The following is a 17,773-nucleotide window of genomic DNA, read 5'->3' as shown; positions in this document are numbered from 1 at the left end:
TATTCATTCATTCATTCATTAACGTATGTATTAATTTGCTCCATGTAGAATGAGAGTGGAGGGAAAAAGTGTTGTTTTTGTTCTTTCTTTCTTTAAACCCACTGCAGCGATGAAATTGTGAACAAACATTTGTATCAACTCAAGAAATCTACACAGATTAAAGACACTGGACCACCAGGGACACAAAAAAAAAAAAACATATAAACAAGTCAATAAAAAAGTTATTTTTAATATAGTGTTATATTGAAGTTATATTTAATAGAGCATTTGGCCGATGCCGTTATCCAGAGCGACTTATATTTATCTCATTCATACACCTGAGCAGGTTAAGAGGTTAAGTGCCTTGTTTAGGGGCCCAGGAATGACAGTTAGGTGTGATTGGGATTTGATCCCATCACCTTTAGATCCAACATCCAGCACCACAACGACTAAACTGGCAGCTTCTGTACACTAAACTGTACACCAAGGCCAGGCGAATAAGAATCAGCTGGATTAGGTATGTTGATAGGTTAAGGTTTTCCACCTCTAAATTAATGCATGCAAACATCTGATCCCAAGATGGATGCGCTACATAGCAGCAGCACTGGCTACCGACCGACGTGCATGTTGCTAACCTGTCAACGTGCACTAACCGATCCTAGGAAGGAGGTACAGTAGATCAGCGGCTGTCAAAAAGTATGGAAACACCATATGTGACATGTGCATGTTCCTTTTGGTTTTACTGACCAAACAAATCTATAAATGTCCATCTTATGAACGCTATTTACGACGATAAATCCTCGCTCAGCACGAATAACAGCTTTACGCACTCATGCCAGAGCAGTTCATTAGGATTTAGGTGCAGTGACTGGGCAGGTCCTGTGTAGATTTCACCCATGTCTGGTCATGTGAATTGTTGCGTTAGAACAGTGTTTACTGAAGGAATTTAAAAAAGGTTTACAAGGTGCTTTTTTTGTGTTGACTTCACAAGTTCCTGGATTGTTAACACCTTCCTGGAATTCTCAAGCAATAAGATTTACTGAAAACAAACCATTTTCCTCAGCCATTAAAAACAAAAAAGACACGTGCTTGAATATCTTTTCTTCCTTTTCAAATATTGATTTTTCCCTCTGATGTACAGAAAAAAAAGGGGTAAAAAAAAGCCTGCTTTTTTTCTTCCCCCTTTCCCTGGTTAAAAATCCGCAGACGACGAAATTACGCTGATGCAGGATTCATAATGTTATATCATTCACCTGCAAGACGGAAAGTAAATCTGTTTTTATATTCCGGAAACATTTTATCTGTTATTTGACTTGGAACAGAAGCAGTTTTATATATTTTATTTATTAATATTTTGTATATTTTTTATGCTAATGAACTAATTCACAGCTGGGCATCTTTAACCTCACACTGCGCTGACTAATAACTGACACGCCTCACTGTGGCTTTTCTCTCTATCCCCCCTCCCTCTCTCTCTCCGCCTTGCTCTTGAGAAGAAGGAGTTCATACTGAGGAACTGGACAATGATCTAGGTAGGCCATGGGATCTTTGGGGAAACTGTTATTTTTTTTTTGCTCTACTGTACCTATTTGTAGTTTATAGGAAATAAGGCACAGAGCTGATATCCAGAGCATTTTCTGCTTCTCTGAATACGCTTATGTTTTTTTGTTTTTTTTTAAAAAGGCTGTGTTGTCTAGAAACAGGACTCGCCAAACAACATCCATTATTCATCAGCGTTCTCTCTCCCAAAGTTCATCATCCTCTTCCTCTCGGAGTCCGAGCGTTTTCCGCTCACATGATGCAATCATTCGTGTCGAAACGCGTTCCCATCTCAGGGAAGTCTAGCACCGTGCGCCGGCATCTGTCTGAAACACAAAACCCCACCAGCACACGAGTAAAAAAACACTCCGCAGTGCCGCAAAAGGATTTTCACGTCGTTAGCATCAGCCCCTCCGAAGCCTCCCGCGCTGGAAGGCCGAGGTCAATAGATATTGATCTGCGAAAATTGGAAACATTAGCCAGACAGCATCAGGACAAGATGTGACGGGCCTTTAGAGGCATCAGAGCGGAACGTGAACGGCTTAACAACAGCTCGTCGTGTGAGACCGAAATGTGAGGGAGGGGAGACAGAGTCTTTTCTTCACATTCAACAAGACGCTCGTCACTGCTTTATTAGATATACATCCAGTCTAACCTGCAGTTCTCAAGCTAAACTCACGATCTTCTGGTCCAGAGGTTGTTTTTTTTTTCATTAATAGCTGTTTCTTATCATTCGGTTGAAATGGAGAACATGCTGCTTTCCTGATGAAGGATATTGCCTTAATGAACTAAATGAACAGTATACATGAAGACGTCCAAAATAATAAACTGGTACTGGAACACACAGGAAGTAGGTTACTGGACTCTAAATGATGACTGTATTAGATACATGCACAAACATGGACATATTTGTTGGTACTCCTCTATTAAAAAAATAAAAAAATAAAATCCAAAATGGATGAAAGGAAGGAACAGTATAATTATATATAAATATATATCTAGCAGGGCTGACAAAATAACGTGTCAATAACACGTCAACACAAATTCATTTTAAATGCACTGATTTTATTAATGCGCCATTAATGCAGCGCACATTTCTGTTTGACCATTTTTATTACAACTTTAAATAAATATAAAACCTTCAACGCAACACACATTTATTTACGGCCTCCTTTCTTTACTCAGATATAAAAAGAAAAAACGTAAAAAAAAAAATGTTTAATCACTGAACTGATTTGTTTTACTGATGCGCCAAGTCTCAAATCGAGCACCAAAATCCGCCACATCCGACAATTAAATCCGTCCGTGCAGAAACATAGAAAAAGTTCCGTTTGGTGTCCTGAAGATTTACGTCATTTAAAACAACAGAATTACTTTAAAACGTTTACGAGAATAATCGCGATTAAATGTTTTAATCGATTCACAGCCCCCCAAAAAAATTATATATATAAATATGTACATACATAAAATATACATTAAATCTTGGACAGGTTGGACAGGTTCATTGATCCGAACTTAAACAGAGACGCTCTGCATAAACAGATGTTGAGACGGTTAACGTTTTTTTGTTCATTTTTCATATGAAATGAACTTTCAATCTGCTGCTGCTTTCAGACAAATACAACACTCGAGTCCGTGCTGTTATTGGAAAATTGGGTCCATGGATGTCTAACTTAATCACATTTAACTAAAATGATCTCAGGCTGATCACTACATATGTAATAATTGTTATGAACTATAGATCCGTTGCAGCCTGTTTTGACAAATGCAACTGCTTACTAAATAACAATAATAATAATAATAATGTAGTTACTGATACAGCAAGCAACCATCAGCGCTATTTATTCTAATGAGGCCAAGGAGGAGGTTTATGGATGTGGTGAGGGAAGACATGCAGGTAGTTGGGTTGAAAGAGGCAGATGTAGAGGACAGGGGTATGGAGACGGCTGATCCGCTGTGGCGCCCCCTAATGGGAGAAGCTGAAAGAAGGACACTATCAATAAAATCAGTTCTGAATAAAGACCAGCGTAAAGACCTCGACAGAGCCATTCCAAGTCACAAAGTCATCAATAAATAATTCACAGAGATAAAAACGATGACCTTTAGACGCTCAGAACTATTTCTGCCTCACAACCTTTATTCACACACAACTACGTCATTATGAAGTCTCTCATATTTACCTTAAATACACATGGACCTTGAATACACGGACAAAAGTTTGTAGACACCCGAGTATACGATTTTGTGCTTTCTAAACATCCCATTTTAACATTTAGTCCACCCTTCTGGGAAGATGATTCCAGTTAGGAATCCTTTAGATGTTGGTGTGTGCTTGTTAAGATTTGTGGAGATTCATTCATCCACAAGGCTGTTAGTAAAGTCAGGTACTGATGTAGTCGAGGTGATGAGGCCTGGAGAGTTCTATAGCAGGAGATCTTCCACTTCAACCCCTGGAAAGTAGATCTTTGTGGAGCTGACTTTGTGCACAGGGACATTGTCATGCTGGAGCAGGTTTGGGTCTCTTAGTTCAAGTGACGGGAAATTTTCATTCTCCCACATCGATAGACATCCTGAAGATTTGAGGTAAAAGTTTGGGGTGGAACCACATATGAGTGGTCATCAGGTGTCCCAATACTTATCTCCATATAGTGCATGTTCTCCATTTTAATCTCCGGAGATTGAAACAGAAATTTTCCCCCTGACGTTGCAGAATGAATATCTCATTGAGTAACGAGTTTGTATTTGAGTTCATCATTATAGAAAAGACACCGTGACCGAAGCAAATCGAGTTAATGAATGAATTAAATTAAACGTTCTCCAAAAGCGTTCATCGCCTTTATTAATTTTTATTTTACTTCAATCACTGATTTTTTATTGCTGTTAATTAAATAAAAATGCTGCATTTTTTTTAGATTGTGCAATAGTTATTTTTGCTGCATCATGTACATTTTTTTAAAATATTATTTTATCTCCAATTTTTTTTAAATAGATGTGACATCAGGTAGGTCAGTTCACACATTCATTATTATTATGATTTGTATTTTTTTAATAAAATATTTCATTTTTTTTAATGTTTTTTATATATATATATTTTTGTAAATGATATATTTTATATTACTTCTCGGAGTTTTTTTCTGCATTATGTGCAGAATTTGCATTTAAATGAAATCTATATTATTAATAAAAGCAATTTTCCTGTATATACTGCTCGTAGATATACAGCACGCATGTACGTATACGTAACAGTAAGTGCCATTAAGAGTCAACCCGAGCAGAGGAAAAAAAGATTCAGGTTAAATAATGCATGAAAGAATTGGACCCAGCGGTGCAGCCAGCGTTTCTCTGATGCGGATTTTATTACGCGGCACGAGCGTTTCACTTCACAACTTTACAGTAAATTAATAAGTAAACAAGCCCAAACGCACATTCGAGTAGGTGAAGGAGGTCGGGGGAGGGGGAGGGGGCAATGCAAGCAGACACCCCTCTGAGGAGCGGAGCTACATCACCTGTAGACGGTTAATTATCCGCAATTAGCGTCGACTGACATTTATGGATTCATTAGAGCAGAGTGGCAGTCAGGCTCGTTTGTTATCACTCTGCCGGCGAGAGATAACGACTCCGGCACGTAAATTGATACGTCCGTGGCTCGGTTTAAAAGCGACAGATTTAAGACGCAGAGTTTCCCCAGAACGGGGCCGGCGATCGTTCTACCGGCTCTGGAAGCAATGCTAATTAAGGGCTTACGAATTCTCTCCGAGCGGCGAAAGAGGCGCTACACGCACAGGCGCACGAGCCTTATGTTTAATTTAGCATGAACGTTTTCAGTATTCATAGCTCACAGGAGCGGCGCTATTGCCATTTGGAGCGACGAATACCAAAGCGAAATTCGGTTTGTGCTTTCTGTCAGGTGGCTTTGTATCGAGTCAGCGTTCCAGCGAGACGGAGTTACAGCAAAACAAACATCGACGCTGCAGACTACCAAATAGGTGGTGCTGTGTGCAACAGAAACACACTCGAAGCTGCCGCTTTATCGTAAATTAAAAACCGGATGGAATTTTATTAATTGATTTAGAAGCGTTCTAAAAATATATCATTTACATGTGTGTATGGCAGAGGGGTCACAAAAATAAGTTATTCAGTGCAGTGACGTTTTCTTAGGAAGCTGTTTAACATGCTGTCTTGATGGAGTCCTCATGTACACTTATTTTAGCCTTGAGTTTCAATGGAGTCTTCGGTCTTGATGTAGTCTTGATGCAGTCTTGATGCAGTCTTGGTGCAGTTTTGAAGTAGTACTGATGTAGTCTTGATGTAGTCTTGATGTAGTCTTGATGCAGTCTTGATGTAGTATTGAGTCCTAATGAAATCTTGATGGAGCCTTGATTAAGTCGGTGCAGTGACAAAAGGTTGTCTTGATGTAGTCTTGAGTCTTGGTTAGTCTTGAGTCTTGATGCAGTCTTGTTGTAGTGTGATATAGTCTTAGTGTTAATATATTATCGAGTCTTTATGTAATCTTGATTTAGTCTTCATGTAATTTTGTTGAGTCTTGGTCTAGTATAAATATAGTCTTGATTTAATCTTTATATAGTCTTAATGCTTCCTGCTTCTTTCTGCATACCGGTATGAAATGTGGATTCTTTTTCTCCTGCCTGTATGATCACATCTTCACTGGTTGGCAAAAAGGAGAAATGATATTCATTCATTACCTACAGCATTGGAGCTCATTTCCTCTCTTCTCCCCTTCCCCTTTTTCTTCTTTACAGAGTTGCCCACCGGCTGGGAAAGGATCGACGATCCAGTCTACGGGGTTTATTATGTAGAGTAAGTACTGAAAAGGTTCACGCACTGTATAGCTCCGATTCGCTCCGGGTTTATTAGAGTGCGTTAAGTGTGCTATCAAACCTCACACTCAAAACCCAGAACCAGCCTTCAGCTGATGTCTGTATCGTTTTGAAAACTCGCTCTCACTGTGTCATCCTCCCTACTGGGAGTGTGTGTGTGTGTGTGTGTGTGTGTGTGTGTGTGTGTATGTGTATGCGTTATGCATAAACATGAGTGTTTTTCACAGTGTGTTTTTCAGTGTCTCCGAGGTGCAGAGTAGCTTGTGTTTTTCTGAATCATAATTCTGAAAAGTTAAATAGGAGTGTTGACTGGTGTGTGTTTCCTCCCCTATGAAGCCTCTTTACTGTGCTTTATGATCATATGATGTGGTTTACTGTAATCCAAGGCCTAATTTACCTGCTGTTTATGAATCTGCAGGACCCCTGGGGGTAACATGTCTGCATGCGTCCTGCATGAACGGTGAAAAAATTTCAAGACCAAGAAGATACAACTTACATTGACTTTATTTATTTATATATATATATATATATATATATATATATATATATATATATATATATATAAAATGATTCAACTTACAATTATATAGTGTGAGACAGAAAAGCACAGTGGCCACAATTTTAGACCAGTGGTTCTCAAAGTGTGTCTCTAGTGGGGAATAAAGACATGACCAGTGGGGAACAGTGATTTATATAATTTTTTTTCTTCCTTTATGATGTCGCTATTAAAAATAAAGTTTATACATTTAAAGCAACCACAAACAAAGAAGTAGGTCATGAATGCAAGTAAATCAAAACAAAATCAGTCAGGATACCACACATCTCTATTTTTGAAACTGACTCATTTGATGTTCTTGATTTAGAATCTGATATTTCAATAAATTAGACATTTTTAAACTGGAAGTATTTTGTTACTATTTTTTGGGGTGATTGAGGACTGGTGGGCATTGAAAATGAACCCCCCTCTAAAGTGGTGGTTGGCAGAAAACGTTTGAGAGCCACTGATTTACACTAACGAGCACAGAGACCACATCTCCTTCACCAAGACTGTCAAGCACATAAACCACACCACCTTTACCAAGACTGTCTAGCACATAGACCACACCTCCTTCACCAAGACTTCTAAGCACATAGACCACACCTCCTTTACCAAGACTGCCAATTACAGAGGTCACACCTCTTTTATTTGACTGCCAATCACAGAGGCCACAACTCCTTTATTTGACTGACAATCATTTAGGCCACACCTCCTTCATTTGACTGACACTGTAGCACTGGCTACACCTTCACTCACATTGACAAGCTAATAGACCACACCCCCTTTACCAAGACTGCCAATCACAGAGGCCACACCTCCTTCATTTAGACCCACAATCACAAAAGACACACTTTTATTTATTTACACCTTTGATATTGTATCTTAAAATATTCTAAACAGTATGTGAATTGGGAAATGTTTCTCCTGAAGTTTGCATTAATCACCATTCCCTCAATGTTCTCTCTCCTGATCCTCCTCTCCCTCTATCCGCCAGTCACATTAACAGAAAGACGCAGTATGAGAATCCCATACTGGAAGCTAAGAGGAAGAAGCAGTTGGAGCAGTCGCAGCCTGCGGAAGGTGAGCAGTTTATCTCAGTCACTTCTTCTTTTTACTACTCTGGAATCATGCGTGTCCATCACATGCTAGGTGTCTCACTGGTCTGATCATTCTGATCTTCTGAACATGTCTTTAAGGAATGGTTCTTGAGTAAAGCTATCTTAACATTTGAAATGATCTTGAATAGAAATTCGTGTAAATCTGAAATAATACTGTAATAATGTACACATTTCAAGCTTTTATAATTCTATAATTGACAGATCAGTTTACTTCATTTTCGGAATAAAAACGAGTTAAAGCTGTTGTTTGTGCCGCAAAAAGTAATATTTATTCTCTCAACGGATTAAACGATTGATTTCAATGCTTGTTTTTTTTTTTTTTGTCTCTTTCATATAAAATCATATCAATGTTTCATCCTGTTCCATTCGACAGCAATTTTCTTCTAAAGTCCATATTTTCTATCCTGTGTGTATCTTGAAAGGAGGGTAGTCCAGATATTTTAGAAAACCTTGTCTTGAACAGAACTATAAAAAAACAAACAGAAAATGAGGTGCAGAACCCGACTCTGAATATGAGTAACTGTTCCTGTATAAATATATCCATGGTGAGAGTACAAGTAAAATTCCTGTCCATGAAGCACAAGGTTTTTTGTGGGTAACTGACTGTATTCAAGAACTACTCAGCCTACCATGTGACCTTTATGGCCAGTAGATCGTTTCGCAGTTTTCCATGTAGGACAGATGTAAAGACAGGAATGGTCCCGGACCGGGTTCTTAGCATCAATAGCGTATCAGGCGTGATGTCCCTGCCCTATTTTGCATCGAATGTACTCAGTAAAAAGGTCCCACTTTAAATGCAGGCTCGTCCTCACGGGATTTGGCTTAGGCCCCATTTCCAACCTTCTTAACCCGACCTTCATTATCACACCACCTTCTTTTTCACACCTCTCCCTCTTTCTGTGGCACATTTTTTGGCCATCTTGGCTTTTACTCAACAAGTTTGATTAGCCAAAGGAGGTGAGTACAACTGTGGTAAGACAAGACAGATCTTAATCTTGCAGAGTGGATAGAAGAGAACGCTTCAAGAGCACCGCTAGCCAGCTACGCCGCCATTCACCGGGAGATCCACAGAAGCCCCGATCCTCCTTTAACTGCAGTAGAGGCCAAACGTATGTGATTCGTCTTCACCAATAAGGCTTTCAGTATCAATCTCAGCTCACTTCTTTTTTCACACATCTTTTGTTTCTTCTTTGTCTAAGCGAGAATCTGTTGAGCTTCAAATGCCGGCTACTTCAGAACGCTACGTCCTGATCGTTGTGTCTCCCAATCGTCCACTTTTTCGCATTCTTTCTCTCGTGCGCAAAATCCGAAAACCCACCAAACGTTATCAATTATTAGCTCTCGCACACCACCTGGTCTCATTAGCATAGGAGTACGATGGTCATGTGGTCAAGACCGGCCTGGAGCCTTTAGATGTTCACTTTTAATAGACAACATTCGGATTTCTTTTAATGTTTAAAATGTTAATTTTTTTTTTTTTACGCGACTTGTTTGATTCCGATTTTTCAAATGCTATTTGTGCTTTAAAACATGACCATTGATCGCATTCGATTTGGCCGGAGTACAATCATATCTGTCAGAATGCTCAAGAGCCGAACCCGCGCCGTGCTAGCGGGGCTAATAAATCCAAACCGAAGCTGTTAGCTTAATAAACTTGTGTCTGAAAGTGTGCAGGATGTTCGTTTAATACACAAAGTAGAAGAATTCTGGGGCACATACTGAAAGATTTCAGCCTTATTGATCTCACTGCATTAAGTAGCTCGAGAAGTACTTATTTACTAGGGGTGTAACGGTACACAAAATTCACAGTTTGGTATGTACTGTACCTTCGGTTCAATTTGGGTACGGTTGTGGAGAACAAATAGAAAACAATAAATTGCTTGTCATTTTAAATTAACATAGTTTATTATTATTAACATTTGTGAACAGTTAGAAAAAAAAAAAAAAATTCAATGGCTGCTTGGTTCGTCTAATATATATTAAATATATATTTTTTTGCTTATGAAATATTTTATTTAGAAACAAAATCTGAAAATAAAATAGAATACATCAAATTAATGCGATACACTATTATATTGATTACATTGAGTAATCAATTAAATTGGCACAAATTAAATTGGTAAATAATATTAAATCAGGATAAAGATGTGTATATGAATCTGTGTTTTATTTGCAATTATTCTTTTAAATAAATAAATTTTTTTATATTTTTTGCTTTCTAAAAATATGTTCCACTTACCTGTTCTACTTATTTTAGCATTCATTCCTTCCATCCTTCATTCATTCACTTCCTCGGTGTGCGTAATTGCCAGGATTTGCTCCTTTAAAGGGAAAATCTTGAAGCTGAACATAAAAGAATCCATATCACTAGACTGTTGTTAAAATGGAAGTCGCAGCAATTTTGCGCAGGTGCAAAACAAAAAAGAGTTTTACAAAGCATTACAAATCGTATTTCCGGTATTGAGTAAGTTCTAGTTTCTTTATCGTAACCCAGGCATTGTTGTGTGCGTCCAGTTTAATAATAATGATAATAATAAAATAAAACAGTGACACTGCACTCAAAGTGCGAGTCAGAGACTAAATAAACTTGGGGTCTGCCGCTTAATACAAATCCGTGTATCTTCACACCGCTAATATTTACACGAGTCAGCGTCGAGACAACGTTAATCTGTCAGATCTCTCGGGTCTGTTAACGATGTCGCTCATGACAGGTGTGGATCAGCCAATCGTCCATCTCCATCAGTCTCTCGCACTGTCTCCTCCATCCTTTGTGATTTTCTCGCGCTCTGCTTGGCCAATGTGCCGTTTCCTTGCTGACCCAGGGTTACATTCTTTCAGCTAGTTCCTAATGAATGTACTGCTTGTATAATGTATTTATTAGATGTGTATTATATACATTCTAGGTTTTCAAATTATGACTTAAGTTGTTTCATTTAAGGAATCGTTTTGATGCCTATGATTTTTTTTTTTGGTCATTATTATTCCCCAGGAGTGAAGCCTTTCTTCACACGAAACCCGGCCGAGCTGAAGGGAACGTTCATCAACACCAAGCTGAAGAAGAGCCGGCGTGGTTTCGGTTTTACGGTGGTCGGCGGGGACGAGCCGGACGAGTTCCTCCAGATCAAGAGTCTGGTGCTGGACGGGCCGGCCGCTCTGGACGGCAAAATGGAGACAGGTGGGGTGTTTTAATAAAACATGCAAGGTGGTGTCAAACACCGGGTCATCAGTTGTATACTTTGGTTACGTATTTTACATCTTTCTTCGCAGGTGATGTGATCGTCAGCGTGAACGACACTTGCGTCCTGGGCTACACGCATGCACAGGTGGTAAAGATCTTCCAGTCCATACCTATCGGTTCCATGGTGGACCTGGAGCTATGCCGAGGATACCCGCTGCCCTTCGACCCTGACGACCCCAACACCAGCCTGGTGACCTCCGTTGCTATTGTGGACAAGGAGCCAATCATCGTCAACGGCCAAGAAAGCTACGACTCTCCATCCAGCCACGGCAGCCACAACGGCACCACCAGCGAACCCCCTCGGCCCCTAAGCCCCACCCACGAGCCCATCCCCGACGGCACGCAGGAGCAGCGTTTTGCCGGCGACGCGGTCACCATGGCCTCATCTATCGCCACGCAGCCCGAGTTGATCACGGTGCACATGGAGAAAGGAGACAAGGGCTTTGGTTTCACCATCGCAGACAGCCCGGGGGGCGGCGGCCAGCGGGTCAAGCAGATTGTGGATTACCCGCGATGCCGAGGGCTCAGGGAAGGTGATATCATTGTTGAGGTGAACAAGAGGAACGTGCAGAACCTTTCTCACAACCAGGTGGTGGATCTGCTCAGCAAGTGTCCTAAAGGCAGCGAAGTCACCATGCTGGTCCAGAGAGGTGAGTGACTGCAATTTCTTCTGAGCTTTCAGTGGGATGGAGTGGAAGCAAAAGCAGGAAGTGAAGGAACGAATGAAAAATAGAGGGCAACGAAGAAATACGCATGATAGACAAAGCAGATAGAAGGAACGGTAGACGGGGGAAAGGTGGAAAGATATGACTGAAGAGAAAGAAGGAAAGAAAGAGTAAGCAGAAAGGAAGTCAAAGAGGAAAGGTAAAAAGAAGGAAGGAAAGAAAAGAGGAAGGACGAGGGAAAGAATATTTTGCAGAAGAGAAAAAGGATAAAGAAGACCATAGACAAATAAAAGGGAAAAACAGGAAAGAACTTTACAAAAGTAAACACAATCATCAAAAAAATAAGTCAAATTGACTTGTGAGTAAAAATGAGTCAAACTGAGAGGATTGAAAGCAAGACAAACTAAACCAAGACTCAGAGAGAGAGATTGAGCGAGCGATAAAATGATTATAGAAAAGTGAGAGACTAATGGCCTGATGGGTGAAGGACCGGTGTCATGACCATGGAGTCTCTCAGTCCTGCCCCCTGCTGGACACCCTCTGCTTTCCTCCTCACTTCAGTCCCTCACTTCCTTTTCCCCATCTCCCCAATCTCGCACCAACGGTCGAAAGTTGTGCAGCGTTAAACAGAATGCAGTAGCACATACTGTTCTCTGTGATCACTCATCGAACGCGTAATGAAGTTTTTTTTTTTGGGAATGTTCTCTATATTTACACGTTATCATGAGCGAACCATGACCTTCAGACTTAATTACACACAATTAACGTTCGAGTAATTAACCCGTGCACTGATCGATGCGTTTTGAATGTTAAGCAAATAACGAGCAACAGCATTAAGCAATACATGATCCGTAACTTATTGCTTAGTTTTAGACACTCGAATCCTAATAAATAGCCATGAAATTAATGAGGGATTAGTTTGTTGTGAATAATCCATTTTATTTATTCGATTTAAATAAAGTTTAATGATTCAAATGTTAATTGATTACAGTAACAACTTCTAATTACACATATATATGTGTGTATATATGACCTACCACTTATTTACCACAGCCTGAATGTGTGTGTTCATATAAAAACCATTTACTGACCAATCAGATTTGAGAATTTAGCAGCACTATACATGAATTAGTTTCATATCGTCTGAGCAAAGAGTCACGTAATCATATACGAGGAAATATGAGAACTATAAGCTTGTTATTATTGAGCGAGACCAGTCGGGATTAATGTATATTTCGCACTGGAGTCGATTCTGGTGTTGCGTGATGAGGACTATAGATGATGTTGCACATATACTGTATACGGGGCGCATATACAGGATTAATTTACATTTCAATCGAAGATTGAGTTCTGAATTAAATTGCGATGTTTGCTGTTATTATTTGATGTAATATGAAACGCAAAGGCTGCTCGTTGGAAGGGAGATACCGTGAATCAAGCGCCGTTCATATGCTTAATATAGTGAACACACTGGGCAACAATTTTATATATATACTGCGTGTATATATATATATATATATATATATATATATATATATATATATATATATATATATATGATGCCAATTATATATATATCCAACGCTATATATGCCGAACGGTGATTAAATTCCTTTTTAAACGTCTCAAAAGACGAAGCGAGCAGGCACAAAAGAATTGATGGATCAGTCATTGAAAACGACAAGGCCACCAGCAGTGTCCTTGCAAGATCAAAGTTCACAGGGCTCACACGCAAAAAAACAAAAACTTTAAGCCTGGCGTAGGTGAAGCACTCGTCGGTTTGTTGTTTTGTGGTGCAAGTGGTGCTTTTTGTAGCCTGGCACCTGAAGCGCGGCCGGGGAACGCACGTCAGAAAGGCTTTTGGAGCAGCAATTCACTGAAGAGCGTTACTGTGAGATGTGGAGAGAAAGAGAGAGGGAGGGAGCGAATGTGCTCTCTGTGCCCTTGAGTTGAGATTTTGGTCGACTCTGATCTCAGACCCGAGAGGATTATTCAGACGTAGGCCAGACTCGCTCGACGAGTCCGAGCGCAGCATGTAGGCAACAAAATGATACAGGGTTTATACAATTCGACGTTTACAAAGCCACGTTTTGAACATTTCCTGCTAAAAATGGAATAAATAGGTAGCAAAAGAAAAAAAAAACGCATAGGATCAAGATAAAGCTTTTAAATGCGACACAAATATCTGAACTTGTGTCATTTGGAAAGATGTCGATTCATGCTGAAGGTCTTTTCTAAATCGATTATGCACTGGAATGGAAAAATCACCAGCGCCAAATACCCTCATGATAAGTGTCTATACCAGATTACGAACCACAGATCTTTTAAAAATGTATAAAACATCATTTATCAGTCATGGATGATTTAATCTTTAATCAGTGTTTCGGAGAACTGGAAAAGTGTATTTTTTACCGAAGACATGAAAACAACATCCATAATGAGTTTAATATATTTTATTAACAGTAAAATGGCCAAAACTATTCTAGAGTAGTTGGGATTCATTACGTAACCATGTACAGCCATTCCCACGTGACCATTCAAAGACCAGCAGGTGTATGTTTCTGGGCAAATGTGGTGGGAATCCAGTTCTCGGGACCATTTCAGTACCCCGAACACTGTCACCATAAAAAACAAACACTTTCTTCCATCATTTCCACTATTGTCCTTGATTTATCACACTGGTAAATCTAAAATGCATTTTAAGAGCAACAGCCTCAATGTACAAAAAATTCTACCTGTGCCAAAGTATCAGATATGAACATATTTTCATTTCTTTGTATTTGAGGAAACAGGACTTTAGGAAAAGTCATCAAACTACAGACTAAATAAATGACATTTAGGGTATTTTTATTGTCGTCAAATGTAAAAACGGGTCAAATTTCACGATGAGCTCTCGGGATAATGAAGAGAAAGGAAAGAGCGAATCCAGCAGACACTTGCAAGGAGTTGCAGGGCAACCTGAAAGCAGCAGGAACAACAGTTACAGACAGAGAGAGTAATCGCTAATATACTGCAGTCCGACCATCTTCGATCCTTCACCTGATGCAGGAAAACCGCTCTGTGTGTACACTACGGGGGCAAAAGTATTTGGACACCTGAGTTTTCCAGCCATGTGTGATTGTTTATTAACTTGTATGTTCCCTTCACTTGGACTAGGAGACCCAAACCTGTTCCAGCGGGACAATGCACAAAGCCAGCAAACATTTGGGAACATTTGAAGTGAACATTTTTCTTCTTTTTTTGATTGAAATCACAACCCATTATTATCAAGGGTATAGTGTTTATAATTGAGGTCTTCTAGTTGTTAGCGTATTTGACCGGTCACTTATTCAAACTCTATTTATAGGCTTCTTATTCGAATATCAACTGAACATCTGTACAGCAGAGAGTTCAGGAATAAGAATCTATAGCTGCTGTAAGTATATAGCACTATGTAGCATTAAGTAATAAACATAATATTTGGATTTGCTCTGAAGGAGTTCATGGAAGGGCGAATTCCTGTCTGAAATTAGTTTTTAAAAGCTTGAATTATGAGTTATACTGTTGATGCGGCAAGCTCTCCATTTTTAATTCAAACCCTGAAATGTTTATCTGCATTATATAATCTAGTTCTCTTTGGATGGTCTGCTGGAACCCTACAGAGCTGCTAAGATACGATTCATGCTTTCCAGCTTTAACTGAATTAAACATCACAGTTTCCAGGTTTTTTAAAGGCACGATAGCAGATCTGAGATCGGCGATGTTGTGGTCGCTTCAGAATTCCTGATAGATACAGTGGCTGGTCTGAGATTAGCTCTTGTTCAGCATTAAAACCACTGGTAGGAGAATCTACCCGATCTGCTCTTATTACTCTCTGCTCTAACCTTAATTACAGCTCTCTGTGTCATTCATTTACATTTACATTTACATTTGCGGCATTTAGCAGACGCCCTTATCCAGAGCGACGTACAAACGTGCTTTAAATCTCTAGTAGTGAATAAATCTACACTGGTATGCAAGAATACAAACTCAATATAAATATAACTCGAATTCTACAAACTTGGAAAGTGCTAATTTAGGTATTTCAGGAAGAGGTAGGTCTTCAGTCGTCGCTTAAAGATAATCAGGGACTCTGCTGTACGGACATCTAGGGGAAGTTCATTCCACCACTTTGGTGCCAGAACAGAGAAGAGCCTTGAATTGTACTTACCTCTCATTCTGAGAGAAGGAGGTACCAGTCGAGCAGTGCTGGAGGATCTCAGACAGCGTGGTGCAGTGCGAGATGTGATGAGGTCACTGAGGTAAGATGGTGCTGGTCCATTTTTGGCCTTGTAGGCAAGCATCAGTGTTTTGAATCTGATACGTGCAGCTACTGGAAGCCAGTGAAGGGAGCGCAGCAGTGGGGTGGTGTGGGAAAACTTGGGCTGATTGAACACAAGTCGTGCAGCTGCGTTTTGGATCATTCAGCAAAGTTTGTCCACACACACACTGTACTGATCTGATTGCTGGAGCAGTAGCAGACACGCCTGCTTCTCCATTCAGTGTGCGTTAGGTGCGATGACATTTAGACCCCGATCCTTGGCGCCATCTCCGAAAACTAATCAACCAACAGCCAGAATCTCTCGGGGGGGGAACGATGCAGAGACAAAGAGAAAGACGGAAGCCGGACGAGTGATTTTTGACAAGATATACAGCACATTTATCACGAGCAAAGGCAAGACAGGGAAAGAGCGCCTGAAAAAGTGCTTCAATTGTTAAACCAAGAGCCGAACACAGCAGACACACGTGAGCTTTTTATAGCGCAGATCCGTTCTAAAACGTGACTTTCGGGTTGTACTTGTTATTCACACACGTACACAGTGCTGAATTGTGCTTCAGGCTTTACTAGCATGCTGAGCTAGCATCCTCCGAGAGCCAGGACAGGTGTATATAACGGTACACAATATTCAGTCTTGGTTCGGTACCATTTCGGTTCAGTTTGGGGGAAGAAATGCAAAACATAAAATTGCTTGTGGTTTTTTTTAAATTAACACAGTTTATCATGATTAACAATTGTGAACATGAACAACTTAGAATTTTAAATAAAATAGCTTAGCTTAAATAAAAACAAAAATCACATGTACATATATATATATATATATATAATAATTACACTTTTTTATTATATTGATTAAATTGATTAATCGGTTAAATTGGCACCAATTCAATTAAAAAATCTTTTACATTTTTGATTAATAAAACTTTTCCTTTTAATACGTCATTTTCAAACGAGACGTTCCACTTAACTTTTCTACTTATTTCAGCATATTTCAACCAATGTCTTCATTCCTTCCATCCTTCGTTCATTCACTCCCTCGCTATGTGTGGAATTGTCAGGATTTTCTCCTTTCAAGAGAAATTCTTGAAGCCGGACATAACGCTAAAGAACCCATATCGCTAGACGATCGGAAAACCGTTTTCGCACAAAAGCGTGTGTCCTGAACGGAGTGAACAGCCACAGTGACGCCGCCATCAAAGTGCGAGGAGGAGATTAAAAACAACCTTGTAGTACGCCACTTAATACGTTTCGTGAGAGAACTTTATTCCACACGTAAAAAAGGATTGCATTCGCTCCTGTAATATATATATATATATATATATATATATATGTGTTTATGTGGAGAGAACTGGAAAAAGACCAAACACATCATACTTTTGCCAATTATAGCTGCTCTCTGCTTCCTGGGTGAAGCCTCCTAATTGGTCACTATGCAACAATCTTTTTCTGTGTGTATGTGTGTGTGTGTCAGGCTTCCAAACACAGTAAGCTTCGCTGATAAGGTCTAAGTTGCCTTAATTGGTCCCCGGCGAGAAGCGTGGCTCCAGGACAAGGCCCCGTA

General features: G+C 39.7%; 1 protein-coding gene across 9 annotated transcripts in view; it reads left to right on the top strand.

The window, feature by feature from the left end:
* magi1b (membrane associated guanylate kinase, WW and PDZ domain containing 1b) overlaps nt 1–17,773 on the top strand; it is a 130,670-nt gene that overhangs the window by 82,332 nt on the left and 30,565 nt on the right. For 7 of the 9 annotated variants that reach the window (XM_046874550.1, XM_046874549.1, XM_046874552.1 and 4 more), the window contains 6 exons: nt 1,476–1,511; nt 6,279–6,336; nt 7,889–7,974; nt 9,014–9,121; nt 11,002–11,187; nt 11,280–11,900. In XM_046874550.1, coding sequence (XP_046730506.1) covers nt 1,476–1,511; nt 6,279–6,336; nt 7,889–7,974; nt 9,014–9,121; nt 11,002–11,187; nt 11,280–11,900 — 1,095 coding nt within the window. The remainder of the gene's footprint in view (nt 1–1,475; nt 1,512–6,278; nt 6,337–7,888; nt 7,975–9,013; nt 9,122–11,001; nt 11,188–11,279; nt 11,901–17,773) is intronic. The other 2 variants (XM_046874555.1, XM_046874553.1) reach the window with 2 other exon arrangements.

Source organism: Silurus meridionalis, chromosome 19, assembly GCF_014805685.1.
Source record: "Silurus meridionalis isolate SWU-2019-XX chromosome 19, ASM1480568v1, whole genome shotgun sequence".
Lineage (NCBI taxonomy): Eukaryota > Metazoa > Chordata > Actinopteri > Siluriformes > Siluridae > Silurus > Silurus meridionalis.
The sequence above is the reverse complement of the archived record's forward strand: the minus strand, read 5'-3'. Positions and strand labels throughout refer to the sequence as shown.